The sequence below is a fragment of the Schistocerca americana genome, chromosome 6 (genome assembly GCF_021461395.2).
Source record: "Schistocerca americana isolate TAMUIC-IGC-003095 chromosome 6, iqSchAmer2.1, whole genome shotgun sequence".
NCBI lineage: Eukaryota > Metazoa > Arthropoda > Insecta > Orthoptera > Acrididae > Schistocerca > Schistocerca americana.
The window spans coordinates 120,272,810-120,291,106 of record NC_060124.1 but is presented as its reverse complement, the minus strand read 5'-3'; the positions used below and the strand labels follow the sequence as shown (position 1 = coordinate 120,291,106).

The following is an 18,297-nucleotide window of genomic DNA, read 5'->3' as shown; positions in this document are numbered from 1 at the left end:
TTCCACCAGTTTCATTAGCACATTTCCTTTCATTTAGATGTAACCCTTTCCTCCCTCTTTACCGACAGGTTAACTTCAGTGACGATTGCTTTTCCAAAACTCCCATTAGGTACACGCGGTTTCATTTTTCACTGTCATTAAGGTCGATAAGTGAGGGGGGAGGTTACAAGCTCTTAATTCCAAAGTAATTAACAGTTTTGTCAAAAGTATTATTTACATATCTATATTTGTTAATTTCACGATTTAAACAAGTAATTCAGCCAACTCTGGTACTAGAAGAATGATGGAATTTTTCACTGTATTCAGTTAATTTAATGAGTTAAATTTTAATTGTAATTTCTGTAAATTAAACTTCAAACAGTGTGTAGTTTCTTTCAAGAACTGTGTACATTGTGGTTAGGTTTTTACTCATCATAGATGTTCAACAGTAAACTATTGTAGCAGTATGTGGATGGTTCTTCTGCTAACTATTAAAGAGGCTTATGGAAAGTTAAACAATAGTGCACTGGCCATATATAACTCTGTATTGTTGGGGGGTTGTGAAAAGTTAAAGAAAAAGACTGTGAAATGCAACTGTGCCTCTGTCGGCTACATCATTCAATGTGGTCATTGTTTACTTCGAAACCACATTCTTCAACCAGTGTAGCAATGCAATATGTTGACACCAAGAACAAACAAATAAAGAAACAAAGTAGGCAAACCACTACAGTGTCACATCATTACCAAGTGCCCCAATCCTATCACAGGTATCTTGTATCCCATCAAACACAGGGATACGTATGAAATGAGCCACATCATCTAAAAACTAAGCTGCAACCATTGTATTTTCTACAATGGCATGACAACTTACAAGTCTTCTATCTGTATGAATGGCCACTATCAAGCTGTGGGCAAGAGACAGCTGAACCACCCAGTTGCTGAACATGCAGCACAGTATGATTTACTTCCTTTTAAGACTACTTCACTGCCTGTGCCACCTGAATTCTTTCTACCAGCACAAGCTTTTCTGAATTGTACATGTGGGAACTCTCCTTATGATATATCCTATGTTCCCATAAGCCCCCTGGCCTCAACTTTCGCTAGGCTCTGTCCACCCATCTGTCCTCTTCCCTACTCTCACTCCAGCACTACACACTCCTTCTATCCCACCAACACACCCACAAGTCTTTTTTGCTTCTACTTCATATCTCTCTCCCTCCCACCTCCCAGCACACCTCCTTACCTCCACCACCAACCCTGCAGACTGCAGCTCAGCCATAGTCAGGCCCCAGTGCCTGGAGACAGTGACCATGTATGTGTGAGCCATGCTTTTGTGAATGTGTGTGTGTTTTCTACTTCGGAAGAAGGACTTGGTCCAAAAGATGAAATATTTTAGCAGTCTTTTTCATTGTGCATGTCTGCAACTCAGTGCCTCCTCTATGTGGTGAGAAGCAATCTATCCTTTCTATACAGTCCTTACGAATGTGATCTGTCTAGGATTTCTCATGTAAAACATGTTCTAGTCATAGAATCTTGGTTGTTTTTTGGAAGTCTTCTTTTTAAATTACATAAATTTATTTTTTCCTTGCAGATTGATCACTTTGATCAGCAGTATGCCACAATAGAGAAAATGGATCCTACAGCAGTCTTTTCAGGATGGTTTCAGGTTAATTTACAGCCATTTAAAGAAACACTTCTCATTAATGTAAGTGAATGGAGCAAACTTCTCAAACAGCACCTGGAAAATCATGTTATTAACAGGTAAATATTTTTTTATCCAACAGAATATCTTAATGAAGTGTAGGAGTTCTGAAAATGAATTTAAAGCATTACCCAGAAGCAAGTTATTCATGCAGCTGTAGATTTGCTTTTGTTTTTAAAGTAAGATCATGATACGCAACCCTTATTTGTCATTATTAAAATCAAAAAATAGGTTATCGTGAAGGACTTGTTTTCTTGTATTTTCTTGTGTGTCCTGTTCATTGGGTCTAGACAACAAAACAATGCAGTTTTTCATTTCAAAAACGTCTGCTTGGTATTGAGGAATACTATCATTCACCCATCATTTTTTTCTTTTGAAATTATAAAAGATTTTACAGAAAGGCATGCAAATATGTTATTTTCCCAACCCTTTATTCACAAGATTTTTTCCTGTGTTTGTTCCTGTACCCAGTCTTCATAATTTTGCTTACAGCAATCATGATACTCTAGGTTCAAACTGGGTGCAAGCCTGGTACTAGAAACTTTGGTTATTGTATGATGTCCAGTTTAAAGTTTCTAGGGCTGGAGGAATTTGTCAAGAGCTCATCATACGGTGTTTTGTGCTTTTACAGCCAGCTACATAATGTAGCACTTATGAGTAATATTAAATATGTTGCACTAGCCTTTCTAATATTTTTTGTCTTATGTATGTTGAAATGTGTGGTATCTGATACGCTCTGGAGCACTAACATGATTGTAGTCAGTTGAAATGATGCTTTCCTAAGAACCTTAAGTTTCGCCATTCTTGAACTTACAATCATTGAGTGCTACTCCCTGAAACTATGATTAATCACTCAAACTTTTCTATTACTTCTTTGACGAGAGTGCTGAGTTCAGTATGTTCTCATACCAATCAAAATTGTGCAAACTTTGCCAACTCTTAAGTTCTGACAGCAAGATTATAGTTTTTAACTTTAATAATGTTTAATCTCACATTGGTAGTAATAATGTGCCGCAAAGTACCAGAACATTATCTTTCATTCAAACATAGTTTGCAAAAAAGGAAATAACTTTATACCTGCCATTTGACGAGGTGGTGGAAGATTGGAAAGCATACGAACACCATCTGTGGCAAAATTTCCATGCCTTCTGTGTTAGATGTGGAGGTAGGTCATGCACTGCTTTTTTCATGGGTTTCTCCAGCCTTGTATCAGGTATTGTGGCAGTTGGTCCCATTACAGGAACTTTCGTCATTTTTGTTTGATACTTTATATTCATTGCTGCCCTCCTACAATTGCCACTGCACCAATGTCAGTTAGGGTTAAATTCTACCAGCACAAGAAGCAGACCAATCAGTCTTACTGTGCCTGGGCCTACAACCCACCATGGCCTTAGTCACAAGTGCCAGTTTGTCATGGCCAAGTCAAAAGAATCATATGCAAATGCCATGGTTCACAATGTTATCATCCGTCCTGTCCCAGATAAGGAAGTCTACAGTCATATGAGGTCTCTTACAACAATGGTTTGCAGTTGTAAGCCTGGTGTGACATCATGGTGATATAGGGTGACCTGGCAGTGTCCACTGTGTACAGGGAGGGCGACGTAGCAGCTGTGCAAGCTGGCCAATATGGTTGCTTTTGCACAGCTTGTAAACAGCATTCAAGCCACTGCTCACTGTTGCCACTGTGTGCATCTTGTTACTCCCAATATGACACATCAGAATGTCCCCAGCACTGGACCGCCTGTCGTAAGTGTTGAAAAAAAGGCCACATTGCAGTAATCTGCCACTCAACTGCACAGGTTGCAACATCAGAGAACAAGGATATGGATATCCAGAATGTGTTGTCATCAGAGCTGTTTCCTGATCAGGATTCCAACAAGCTTTTTATCAAGGTTTTGGTTTGCTCATGACTGCTATACCTACATGTAGGCACCGGCATGATGATTTCACTGCTTAATGCCCAAACATATTCAGACCTTGGCTGTCCGCCTCAGTTGCCAGTAAACAGGTACCTCTGAGGGTTCAGTAAACAGTAAATCTCCTTGCTTGGCCAATTTGCAGTTGAAGTTAACCTATTAATCAGTGACTTGGCCTATTACCTTTTTTGTCATCTATAATGTTAGTTTACCAAACCGTTTTGGATTTGCTGCCTTTCAGGCATTTGGCCTTACAGTCATGGGCTCCATACAGTTGGTATCTGCCAAAGCCCCCTATCAATCATTGAAAATTCTGTGCTCAGATTTTAAGATATCATTGTGGAAGGCCTAGGGTGTGGTACAAACTTTCAAGCTTACATAACCTTGAACCAGTCAGCTCATCCTAGATTTTCTTGTGCTAGGTAGATCCCTATAGCCCTGTGCTCCTAAGTCATGGCAGATGTGGATAGGCTTGCCTCTCTATGGGTTGGAGTTCCCATTTCCTCTAGTGAATGTGCCAGACCCCTTGCCCCGTGAAGAAATCCACTGGTCAAATGTGACTGCAGTGATGTTAAGGTCACTGTGAATTCACAGTTCATGGTCAACATACACCCATTGCCATGTTGGGATGAACTGTTCACAAGCTTAGTTGGGGGTCAATTCTTCTCCATAGTGGATCTTTCTGAAGCATATCATCAGTGAGGAGTCCAAACATATCATGGTTCTTAACATGCCTTTTGGCGTGTATCAATACCAACAGTTGATGTTTCCTCCCGCAGTTTTTCAATGATATCTGTAACACGACATGTCACAAATTCCACAATTGCACAATCTCTGGGCCCTTTTTCAAAAATTCCAGGACGTGGGTCTGTGTTGAAATCTGCAGAAGTCCAAATTTGCCCAATTACATCTTGAGTGTCTTTACCACACCATCTTGTGACAGGGCGTCTGATCCATGGAGTCTTGTGAGGGCGGTTACGAGCCTGCCGCAACTCTTTTTGTTACTAGAACTGCAGGCTTCCATGGGTAAAATTGCCAATTACCACTGGTTCATTCCCAGGACATCCACCATTACACATCCTGTATATCTCCTTCTCCGCAAGGATGCTTCCTTTGTCTGGTCTCCAGTGTGTGACAAGGCCTTCACCATACTGCAGGAACACCCCAGGTCAGCACTGTGGGCTAGGTGCTTTTGATCCTAACAAACAATTACTTTTGGCTACAGATGCCTCACAGTATGCTGTGTGGACAGTCCTTGCCAAATGGAATGCAGATGGCTCAGAGCAGCCACTGATGTTTGTATTCTAAACTCTCAGTCTAATACACATCCACAACTGTTTTCATGGTTGGCATCGAATTCCAGCTAATTGTTGACCACAAGCCATAAGTTTTGTTATTTAGTCAATCCACCCAGATCCCCAATAAGGTGGCCCATGGATTGGCATGTGTTTTCATTTGGACATCACCTCCCAACAAGTGGTAGATATGTTTCCAGTCAATAGTGGCAGAGTCACAAAGGTAACAGCGTCTGACCCCTTCCTCAAGCAGGTAGTCCACTTCACCCAGTAGATTTGACGCAGACGCTGAAAAGACGAGCCTATCCTTGGCTCAAGATGGTGCAGTTTGGACAAAATATGTCATTCCCGTGGTTTCTGTGGGAGAGAAAAAGTATCTTACCACTCTTGTTGATTTGTCCTTGCTGGTGTAGCCTGAGAAAGAGAAAGACACACTCTGATGGGGGATTAGTAAAACTTAATCCCTCAGCAGGCCAGACCAATGCGTGGTTGGCCTGTGATGAGTTGTTGACCCAGTCCACGGATGAGCCGGTTGTGGGGGTGTCCCGCTTTCTTGTAGAACTTCTTGGCGATGGTGCGAAACCTGTCTTGGAGAGGCAGGATCACAGTGTCCTCGTGGAGTTGGTGCATCAAGAAGCACCTCGGAAGATGAATAGCAGTCTTCAGGGCTCGGTTTGGTATCCGCTGCAGAGTCACAATGTGAGCGTCTGCGGCTTTCCCCCAGACCAAAGCCGCATACTCTAACAGTGGGCGGACCAAAGTTAGGTGTAGCATGATGCTGTGTTGCGATGGCAATGATGACTGCGGGTTTAGCAGCGGATACAGGGTGCGAAGGCATACTATTGTTCTCCCTTTCACATCACGGATGTGATGCTTCCAGGTGAGCCTGTGGTGTACATCTACATCTACAAGATTACTCTGCAATTCACATTTAAGTGCTTGGTAGAGGGTTCATCGACCCACAATCATACTATCTCTCTACCATTCCACTCCCAAACAGCGCGCGGGAAAGACGAACACCTAAACCTTTCTGTTCGAGCTCTGATTTCTCTTATTTTATTTTGATGATCATTCCTTCCCATGTAGACTGGGCTCAACAAAATATTTTCACATTCAGAAGAGAAAGTTGGTGACTGAAATTTCGTAAATTGATTTGCCATGACGAAAAACATCTTTGCTTTAATGACTTCCATCCCAACTCGTGTATCATATCTGACACACTCTCTCCCCTATTACATGATAATACAAAACGAGCTGCCTTTTTTGCACCCTTTCAACATCCTCCGTCAATCCCACCTGGTAAGGATCCCACACCGTGCAGCAGTATTCTAACAGAGGACGAACGAATGTAGTGTAAGCTGTCTCTTTAGTGGACTTGTTGCATCTTCTAAGTGTCCTGCCAATTAAACGCAACCTTTGGCTCACCTTCCCCACAATATTATCTATGTGGTCTTTCCAACTGAAGTTGTTCGTAATTTTAACACCCAGGTACTTAGATGAATTGACAGCCTTGAGAATTGTACTATTTATCGAGTAATCGAATTCCAATGGATTTCTTTTGGAACTCATGTGGATCACCTCACACTTTTCGTTATTTACCGTCAACTGCCACCTGCCACACCATACAGCAATCTTTTCTAAATCGCTTTGCAACTGATACTGGTCTTCGGATGACCTTACTAGACGGTAAATTACAGCATCATCTGCGAACAACCTAAGAGAACTGCTCAGATTGACACCCAGGTCATTTATATAGATCAGGAACAGCAGAGGTGCCAGGACGCTTCCCTCCGGAACACCTGATATCACTTCAGTTTTACTCAACGATTTGCCGTCTATTACTACGAACTGCAACCTTCCTGACAGGAAATCACGAATCCAGTCACACAACTGAGACGATACCTCATAGGCCCGCAGCCTGATTAGAAGTACTTGTGAGGAACGGTGTCAAAAGCTTTCCGGAAATCTAGAAATATGGAATCAACTTGAGATCCCCTGTCAATAGCGGCCATTACTTCGTGTGAATAATGAGCTAGCTGTGTTGCACAAGAACGATGTTTTCTGAAACCATGCTGATTACATATCAGTAGATCATTCCCTTCAAGGTGATTCATAATGTTTGAATACAGTATATGCTCCAAAACCCTACTGCAGACCGACGTCAATGATATAGGTCTGTAGTTCGATGGATTACTCCTACTACCCTTCTTAAACACTGGTGTGATTTGCGCAATTTACCAATCTGTAGGTACAGATCTATCGGTGAGCAAGCAGTTGTATATGATTGCTAAGTAGGGAGCTATTGTATCAGCGTAATCTGAAAGGAACCTAATCGGTATACAATCTGGACCTGAAGAGTTGCCTGTATCAAGCGATTTGAGTTGCTTTGCAACCCCTAAGGTATCTACTTCTAAGAAACTCATGCTAGCAGCTGTTCATGTTTCAAATTCTGGAATATTCCATTCGTCTTCCCTGGTAAAGGAATTTCAGAAAACTTCGTTCAATAACTCCGCTTTAGCTGCACAGCTGTCGGTAACAGTACCATCAGCACTGCGCAGTGCAGGTATTGACTGCGTCTTGCCGCTTGTGTACTTTACATATGACCTGAATTTCTTCAGATTTTCTACCAAATTTCGAGACAATGTTTCGTTGTGGAACCTATTAAAGGCATCTCACATTGAAGTCCGTGCCAAATTTTGCGCGTCCATTCAGTGGAACCCGAAACCCCACCACCCTATGGCGCAAGTCAGGGAATCTGGTATTTTGCTGTCCCACTCCATGGGATAGGTTCTCCCAAGATTTCGACTGGTGTAACCCCTGGCAGCAGAAGTCTTTGGGTGAAGACAACTGCCTGGCTCTTCGTGGCATTGAATTTCAGCCGCCATTTTGTTTCCCATGAGCACCCACATTGGAGGCGGTTTCTCAGTGCTTGGGCATTCATGCTGCAAGTGAACAGGGCCGTATCATCTGCAGACAGCGGTTGTTCAATTCCTGCCACTTTTGGGGCATCGGCAGTTTACAGGGAGTACAGTGAGGGGCCGAGGACCAAACCCTGTGGCACTCCTGCACGTATCTGCCGGTCTGTGGACGTACCGTCATCAGCACTCACGTGGGAGGGTCGTTCAGACAGGTACGACCGCAGTAGCATCATGTGGGACGTCGGTATCCCTTGTTCAAAAAGTTTGAAGTTGAGAACGTCATGCCACACTGTGTCAGACACTCGGGAGACATCGAGGAACACTGCCCCAAGGTATTCTCTTGTTTCCAGTGCCCTCATCACCTGTTCTATCACCCGCAGAAGCTAGTGGGAAGTGGCATGTTTGTTCTTCTCGAAACCCGAACTGCTCGTCTGGGATGTCGCATCAGTCTTCTCACGTACAGGTTCTCGAAAACCTTCGAGAGGGATGGGAGCAGGCTGAAGGATGCTGGATGTCTGATGTGGGTCCTTGCTGGATTTCAGAATCGCCACAACCTCCACATGTTTCCATGCAGAGGGGATCCCGTAGGGTTAATCTTCTTGTCCTCCAGCCTGTGTTTCTGATCTGCTTTATAAATACTTTGTTTTGTGCCATAGTCTCTTGGTCTTAGATGAGGTCCTCTTCCTCTCCGCAGATGACACAGCTCCCAGGGTGGTTATTCCCAGGCTTTTGTGGTGGGAGGTCTTACAGCTGTTACATGAGGGTCACTGGGGTGTTTTCTGCAGCAAAGTCTTGGCTTGCAGACATATTTACTGGCCCAGCACTGAGCAGGAGCTGGAGCATTTGGTTGCTGCATGTCCCCAACCCATGTTAGTCAACAGACAGCTCCGAAGGCTTTGTTCTCCCCATGACCTCCAGCAACCCAGTACTGGGAGAGCATCCGTGTGGATTTTGTGGATCCATTTATGGATGTGTTTTGGCTGATAGTCATTGATGTCTTTTCACATTTACCAGTGTTCCTTAGACACTACCAAAGTCGCTATTCATGCGCTCTCAGAATTTTTTTCTGTGGAAGGTCTCCTGGTTACTCTCGCTTCTGACAATGGGCCTCAATTTCTTTCGAAGGCATTTCACAATTTCTGTGTCTGGTTAGGCTCCCTTCTGTTTCACCCCCAGTCTGATGGGGATGTCGAGCACATGGCACACATCTTTAAGACCCAGACAAAAAAATATTTGCAGGACTTCCCCACAAGGGAGGCATTAGTTTTTTCTGACGACTTACCAGATGACTCCTATTGGTTCCTGTAACCTTACTGAGCTTCTCCACAGCTGCCAGCCAAGGACAATGCTCCACCTCCTCTGTCCAGGGTCCAGCTCACCATTGTATGCCATTGATCAAATTTTCTGCTGGGGTCAGCAGTCTAGACATGTGGGTTTGGTCAGTGCCCACACTGGTTACCAGCAGCCATCGTGTTTCAAAATCTTTTGGTGTTCCAGCCTCCTCTTCCACCTGTGTCAGTGCCTCCACCCAATGAGTCTATGACTTTTCAGCCTCTGGCTGCAACTCTGGTGGCCCTCCAACCAGTGCACAGGCTCCTCGCCATTTCAGTGTCACCTGTGCGACGTCAGTCTGTGGCAGAGTTGCCTCCACATTCTACACCACCACCGGACATCGCCAGGAGTCCTGGCTTGGGCTGCCCATCGCTGGACCTGTCGTCTTAAATTCTGATGGCGGGGGGGGGGGGGGGGGGGGGGAGGGGGAGGGGCACTTGTCACACTGGCCTCTTTTGCTTGTATTCTAAGGTCTCCAGCAACTAGGAGTTGCTACCTTCTCACTTCTGAAGCCTCTATGAACATGGATGCTGTCTCCACATTGTAGTTGTCCACACTTTGCCCAAGGAATTAGCAATACTCCAACCCCACAGGGGCAGGGTGTAGAAGTGACCTGCACAGATTCCACACCTGAGATCCAGATGCACAGTTGTAAGGCATGTCGCTGAAGTCTGTAGTCACTAGAAGTGTGAGAGGCTAATGCTTAAGGATGTATTCACAGGCTCTCCTCCTCTGTGCACTCTACCAGCCAGCTGACACCTTATAGAATCAGGCCCGGCCAGCCTCATCTTTATTTATATATTAACATTTTGACTAGGATTATCGGAATAGTGGTGTAGCCACTCTGTGGCAGGTGTCCTCTTGTACAAGTTATTTATAGATGTAATAAAGTGTTATGTCTGCCATTCTATCTGTGTTCTTGTTGTTAGAACAGCTCTGACTTTATAAACTCGATATATTGAGCATGTCATACTTTTTATACTTGGAAAATTTGTTCAGTGTATTACCTTGAACACATTTCTGACTAAGTGTTTTTACAATTATTGTGAGGTATGGCTTGGTGGCTCAGTAAATAAGTGTCTGATAAACATATACAAATCCAGCATGTCAGTTTGAATTCAGACCTAGCGTTTTTCTGTCACTTATTACTTTTTGATCTCAAGCAATGACCAGTGTAGATGAAAAATAACAAATTGCACTGTGGTTTGCAGTAGATGTTGAATTATAGGTCCTCCAATAAATATCTGGCTATGTTAGTTAGAAGGTTGGCAGAAGGCAAGGGTATACCACTTCCATAAGCGCCATACCAAGTGAAGCAGTGTGATGTTCAAACCAAACTTTTGACTGAGGACAGCTTTACTGTTTTACAGCAGTTGTATACGCTCTCTATGAGTTTAGATATAAGTGTTTGCATTTGTTTTTTTAGATTTGGTTGTGTTACTAGCAGTCAGTCTTACTGTAATACATTTTTCTATCTGATGTACATTGAGATCATTAAATTCTTTACTTCCTTTCATTTATTTTAATGTGTTCAGCAATATATTTTGAAACCACATGCCAGTTGCACTAGGTGGATATTAATGTTCTCTTGCTAGCACATGGTTATGTGTAGAGTCATGATTTACAAGACAAGAGAGTTTCTTGATGAAAAAGTTCTGTAGCCAAAGTAGGTTGTAAAGTGCACAAATAGGACACCTAAAAAGAATTTTTACACCTTTTATTAAAGCATTGAGGTGGTTACAACTTATTGATCTTTCTCATAAGTCTACAAATCTTATTAGGCACCTTACTTTATTATTAATAGTTACTACCTGCTTCATTAAATTCCCTACACTTTCATGACTGATTTCCATGTAGTGTTTCCTATTTGTTGCGTAGGACTCATTAATATCATAACACTACTCTCTTATTCCAACATTATACAAAAGCAACACAATGAATATGTTTTGTGAGCTGTATATGTGCCACAGGATGTTGACTGTCCTCTGAGTTCAGAACATAATCAATAAATCCAGTTATCGCCATTTTATTTGACCATCCTTCCTCAAATCAGTTTTGGGATGGATGTTGTATTATATATTTTGTTGTTGTTTGTTTATTCTTATAATTATGGTTTTTTTGTTTGTTTTTTTTTTATTTTTTTTTTTTTATTTACAGATTTCAGAAACATGTAGATGGTAGTTACTGGCCTTTAATTGCATAATTTATGTTTGCTGTCTTGCTTAAATATTGGCTTTATGTAATATTCCCCAACAAAAGTAGGACATAGTGCAGACCAATCTACAATTTGTTTCTATATCCAGTTAACTTCCATGTAATAGATAAGTTCCCCACGACAAATGGCTTGTACCATCATGATTATCAAATGGTAGTAATAAATCACATGTCAATCAGGATTAGGTAAGAAAGAAAATGTGCAGTTTCACAAAATCATGAATACTGACAGCCACACTGGTCAAACAATAACTAAGATTACCAGTAGCACAAAATATATGAGATGTACAATTCTTGTCTACAAATATTTTAGAACTAATCAAACAATAGAAAATCCAGGAAGGAATGTAACAATACCAGAGAAGGAAAGTTTCTACTCATCACATAGCAGAGATGCTGAGTCATGATGGGTACAACAAAAAGATTCACGCAATTAAAGCTTTCTGCTATTAAGGCCTTTGTCAGCATTAGACACACACATACACACACACACACACACACACACACACACACACACACACACACACACATACATACACACACACTCATGTAAACGCAACTTGCACACACGTCTGCAGTCTCAGAGAGCTGAAACCACACTGTGAACAACAGCACCAGTGCATGATGGAAGTGGCAAATGGGTGGGGTAAGGAGGAGGCTGGGACGGGGAGGTGGGGGGGGGGGGGGGATAGTATGGTGGGAGTGGCGGACAGTGAAGTGTTGCAGTTTTGATGGAGGGCAGGCGAGAAAGTGCAGAGGGGGGAGGGGGTAAGTAGTGGACAGGAGAGAAATAAAAAGAAATTAAAAGACTGGGTGTGGTGGTGAAATGACAGCTGTGTAGTGCTGGAGTGGGAACAGGGAGGGAGCTGGATGGGTGAGGCCAGTGAGTAACGAAGGTTGAGGCCAGGAGGGTTACGGCAACATAGGATGTATTGCAGGGGAAGTTCCCACCTGCGCAATTCAGAAAGGCTGGTGTTGGTGGCAAGGATCCATATGGCACAGGCTGTGAAGCAGTCATTGAGATGAGGGATATCATGTTTGGCAGCGTGTTCAGCAACAGGGTGGTCCACTTGTTTTTTGGCCACAGTTCATTGGTGGCCGTTCATGTGGACAGACAGCTTGTTGGTTGTCATGCCTACATAGAAAGCAGCACAGAGGTTGCAGCTTAGCTTGTAAATCACATGATTGGTTTCACAGATAGCCCTACCTTTGATGGGATAGGTGATGTTAGTGACCGGACTGGAGTAGGTGGTGGTAGGAGGATGTATGGGACAGGTCTTGCATCTAGGTCTATTACAGGGGTATGAGCCATGAGGTAAAGGATTGGGAGCAGTGGTTGTGTAAGGATGGATGAGTATATTGTGTAGGTTCGGTGGATGATGGAATACAACTGTAGGAGGGGTGGGAAGGATTGTGAGCAGGACATTTCTCAATTCAGGGCACTATCCTTCCCACCCTACTGTGGCATTCCACTGTCCACCGAACCTATACTATATACTCGTCCATCCTTACACAACCCCTGCTCCCAATCGCTTACCTCATAGCTCATACCCCTGTAATAGACCTAGATGCAAGACCTGTCCCAGACATCCTCCAACCACCACCTACTCCAGTCCAGTCACTGACATCACCTATCCCATCAAAGGCAGGGCTATCTGTGAAACCAGTCATCTGATTTACAAGCGAAGCTGCAACCTCTGTGCTGTATTCTTTGTAGGCATGACAACCAAAAAGCTGTCTGTGTGCATGAACGGCCACGGGCAAACTGCAGCCAAAAAACAAGTGGACCACGCTATTGCTGAGCACGTTGCCAAACATGATATCCCTCATCTCAATTACTGCTTCACAGCCTGTGCCATATGGATCCGTCCCACTAACACCAGCTTTTCTGAATTGCGCAGATGGGAACTTTCCCTGCAATACATCCTGTGTTCCCGTAACCCTCCTGGCCTCAACCTTCGTTATTCACTGGCCTCACCCACCCAGCTCCCTCCCTGTCCGCATTCCAGCACTACACATCTGTCATTTCACTGTCACACCCAGTCTTTTAATTTCTTTTTATTTCTCTCCTTTCCGCTAGTTACCCCATCTCGCCTCTGCACTTTCTCTCCTGCCCGCCATAATCTGCTTTATTTTATAACTTTTACACTACTGGCCATTAAAATTACTACACCATGAAGATGATGTGCTACACACACGAAATTTAATGTACAGGAAGAAGATGCTGTGATATGCAAATGATTAGCTTTTGAGAGCATTCACACATGGTTGGTGCCGGTGGCGATACCTACAACATGCTGACATGAGGAAAGTTTCCAACCAATTTCTCAAACACAAACAGCAGTTGACCAGTGTTGCCTGGTGAAACGTTGTTGTGATGCCTCGTGTAAGGAGGAGAAATGCCTACCGCCACGTTTCCGACTTTGATAAAGGTCGGATTGTAGCCTATCACGATTGCAGTTTATCGTATCGTGACATTGCTGCTTACGTTGGTCGAGATCTGATTACTGTTAGCAGAATATGGAATCGGTGGGTTCAGGACGGTAACATGGAATGCCGTGCTGGATCCCAGTGGTCTCGTTTCACTAGCAGTTGAGATGACAGGCATCTAATCCGCATGGCTGTAACAGATTGTGCAGCCACGTCTCAGTCCCTGAGTCAACAGATGAGGACATTTACAAGACAACAACCATCTGCACAAACAGTTCGATGACATTTGCAGCAGCACGGACTATCAGCTCGGAGACCATGGCTGTGGTTACCCTTGATGCTGCATCACAGACTGGAGCACCTGCGATGGTGTGCTCAACGACGAACCTGGGTGCACGAATGGCAAAGCGTCATGTTTTCGCTTGAATCCAGGTTCTGTTTGCAGCATCATGATTGTCACATCCGTGTTTGGTGACATCGTGGTGAACGCACATTGGAAGCATCTATTCGTCATCGCCATACTGGCGAATCACCCAGCGTGATGGTTACACGTCTCGTGGGGTGCCATTGGTTACACATCTCGTGGGGTGCTATTGGTTACACGTCTCATGGGGTGCCATTGGTTACACGTCTCAGTCACCTCTTGTTCGCATTGATGGCACATCGAACAGTGGACATTACATTTCAGATGTGTTACGACCCGTGGCTCTACCCTTCACTCAATCCCTGCGAAACCCTACATTTCAGCAGGGTAATGCACGACCGCATGTTGCAGGTCCTGAACGAGCCTTTTTGGAAACAGAAAATATTCGACTGCTGCCCTGGCCAGCACATTCTCCAGATCTCTCACCAATTGAAAATCCTGGTCAATGGTGGCCGAGCAACTGGCTCATCACAATATGCCAGTCACTACTTATGATGAGCTGTGGTATCATGCTGAAGCTAAATGGACAGCTGTACCTGTACACACCATCCAAGCTCTGATTGACTCAATGCCCAGGCGTATCAAGGCCATTATTACGGCCAGAAGTGGTTGTTTTGGGTACTGATTTCTCAGGATTTATGCACTCAAATTGCGTGAAAATGTAATCACATGCCAGTTATAGTATAATATATTTGTCCAATGAATACCCGTTTATCATCTGCATTTCTTATTGGTGTAGCAATTTTAATGGCCAGTAGTGTACATATCCGGTTTTCCTTCACAAGTGTTATCGAACAATTACACAGGAAGCCGAGAGAAAAGTTTACAATCAACTGAGATGAAAGTCACTTGTGTCGGGAAGACCAAGTTTTATTTATTGCAGAGGACTTAACTCTCCAATTAAGAAATATAGGTGCAGGCCTACCAAAACTTCAAAATTCTTCACCTAGTTACAAAAGCAATAGCCATGCCTATGTGCAAAAAATACAACATTACACGAAAAGCAAAGGCAATTTGGAGCACTACAATGCATGAAACAAGTAAACCCAATGCCAGTAAGATAAATGATCCAGAATGAGATTTTCACTCTGCAGTGGAATGTGAGCTGATATGAAACTTCCTGGCAGATTAAAACTGTTTGCAGGACCGAGAGTCAAACTCGGGACCTTTGCCTTTCGCGGGCATGTGCTCTACCAACTGAGCTACTTAAGCACGACTCACGCCCTTTCCTCACAGTTTTACTTCTGCCAATATCTCGTCTCCTACCTTCCAAGCTTTACAGGAGAGCTTCTGTAAAGTTTGGAAGGTAGGAGACGTGATACTGGCAGAAGTAAAGCTGTGAGGAAGGGGCGTGAGTCGTGCTTGGGTAGCTCAGTTGGTAGTGCACTTGCCCGCAAAAGGCAGAGGTCCCAAGTTCGAGTCTCGGTCCGGCACACAGTTTTAATCTGCCAGGAAGTTTCAAGATAAATGATCTTTAACTTCCTGATGGCAGTAGGTGTAAGAATGATGGTATTAGGTTCAAGTTATTGGCCATTAAATTCAGTAAATTCTGTTAGTGACAGAAAACACAAGGACAATGGCCTGTAGTATGCAGCTAACTTATTTTAGTTAGAGAGACATTACATAGTCCACCAGTATACATTGGTTTTGCCAACACAACTGTTGAAGAGATATGCAAAATGTACAAAACACGTTAGGTCACTGAAGGGCTGGCTGTGATTTCAACCAAAATGCTGAAATTTTGCTTTGATTAGATAGCACTCCCCGTAAGTGAACTTCTAATCACTTGGTGACTCAAAGTATACTTTCTAAAAGAATGAAATATGCACTAGTAATATTATTTACATAATGGGGATAAACAGATGACCTTTAATTATAGACCTCTCACACTCAAAAATTTTTGAGAAGGAGGCTTATAACAGAATATTAAACGACCTTTCAACCAATACTTATTTCCAATTTTGTAAATGATAACCTGCAGAACAAGCAATATATGATCTGATAAATTTTTTTATGGTAGTATTAAAGAAACTTGCAGCTATTTTGTGTGACCCTGTCAAGACCTTCGATTCCATGATGGCATTTCCTTGCATGGGTGCAGTATATTTTTACTGCTGAAAACTTAGGGTCATTTAAATAAATGATACTGTGGGAATAAAGATAAATTTTGAGAGCAGAAACATTAAATATTGTGTTTCATGAAGTTGAATATAAAGATGATTTATCAGCATTGAAGGACTTCCCAAAAGCTGTGATGTATGAAGTATACTGATAAATGGTACAAATATATCCATTCTGCATTTCTGTGAAAGCAGAACTAACACAGGGTCAAAGGGATCACTGTTCCCTTCTGGTTCTGTGAGGGTTGTAATCGAACTCCATGCTGGACCCTTCACTCATGTCACAATAAGAAAACAACGAGCAGCAAGCAATACATAGTATTTGGTAATGGCTGATGTGCAATTGCCTGCTGTGGATGGCTAAATAGTTGTATCATAAATGAATTAGTGCAGGCCCAACCTCTACCAATATTTGGTGCAACCACAGGTTAAAACACCCGCCACCTAAAACTGTCACATTATAAGTGTCCACAATATACCAAGTTTTGGACTTTAGCAGACAGGTAAATAAACAAGTTTCTTTGTTCTAACATGTTAGGTCCCATGGCCGAGTCCTAATTTGCATTATGCAGTATTAATTTTGTACACACAATTCTACCACACTCATCCTACATGGCACTGTGGCATTGAGCACACTGATGTGTTATTAGTTCATGAATCTTTTATTTTGTAATTGCATTCTTACGCACATTATCTTTCCAAATTGGGCTTTGCCAGATGCTGTGCAATATCAGTAACCAAAAATTGTGTTAAATTTTTTATATTTATAAGCAGAAGTAAAGTTGTTTCAAATTATCTTGGACAAAATTGTTCATCTGGATACAGTTCACTATAAAATAGCATCCAAGAGGTACTTTTGTGTTTCCACATAAGGAGACAGAATTCGAATCATTATTTGCATTTATTATAATATACGAATTTTTCTGGTCCCTACTAAGCCATTCTCTTACTTTGTTTCTGAGTACCTGGACATTTATTATTTCCTAATTTGGTGCCTACCATCAACCTGAAACAGAATATAAAGCCAGATTCTGGATACAGGGCAAGGAGCCACAGGGTACATAAAAATTATTTTTGCTTCCAGTATTGTGGGTATAAGTATCACAGTTCCTTGTAAACTCACTTTTATCATAAACTTTGAATAAAATCAAGGAGTAAATGTGTTGAAACATGGTTTTACAGTAACAAAGCCAAGATTATCTAAAATTAACTTCCATGATTATCAGTGTTAATGGATTTTACAGAAGTAGCATGTAGTAGCTGCTTCTGCCAATTAGTATATAACTGTATTCATTCCACACCCTTGGAGGCTTTCATTTATTATGGGGCATATGGAGAATAATGTGAAAATGAATGAAGGGCCTCTGAAAGATGTTTATTTATTGGTTTCACACAGTATTAAGAGTATGCTGCTGTAGAATACTTGTAAATACTTTTTAGACAATAGCTGCACTGCTCAAGATATTTAAGCCATAAGATATTATTTTGTGAAAGTATACAAAGTACCTACTCTATCGTGTACGAGATGAACACAGTGGAAGAGATATATAGCAGCAAAGCAAGGAGAACTGGGCTTTTTGATTAACTTATCCTTGTGCTAGTGTTATCTCAATTTATTATCCATCGGTATGTCCAAGAGTTTCACATATGATGCTTGATTTAGTGTGTGTATACAATGACCATTTCTCTCTCTCTCCCCCTCTCTTTTTACATATAAGCAATTTTTATTAATTTGGAAATACATAATGTTAGTTTTTGTAAGCTAAAATTGAAGCTGTTTACTATGAACTAGTTCTTAGCCTATGCCAATATTCTCTCTGGAATTGATATATTTAACTAAGCAGTATACTTACACAATCAGCAAACACCACAGTTTTTGGAAAGTCCTCCAGTGTCTGATAAGTCATTTCTATATCTGACTTTATGAAACACAGTATTTAATGTTTCTACTCTCAAAATTCACCTGT

The 18,297-nt window shown here is 42.3% G+C and overlaps 1 protein-coding gene across 1 annotated transcript in view; it reads left to right on the top strand.

Annotated features, from left to right (window-relative positions):
* LOC124620004 (dynein beta chain, ciliary-like) overlaps nucleotides 1–18,297 on the top strand; it is a 588,564-nt gene that overhangs the window by 55,033 nt on the left and 515,234 nt on the right. The window contains exon 5 of the mRNA XM_047146668.1: nucleotides 1,571–1,740. Within this exon, the coding sequence (XP_047002624.1) occupies nucleotides 1,571–1,740 (170 nt within the window). The remainder of the gene's footprint in view (nucleotides 1–1,570; nucleotides 1,741–18,297) is intronic.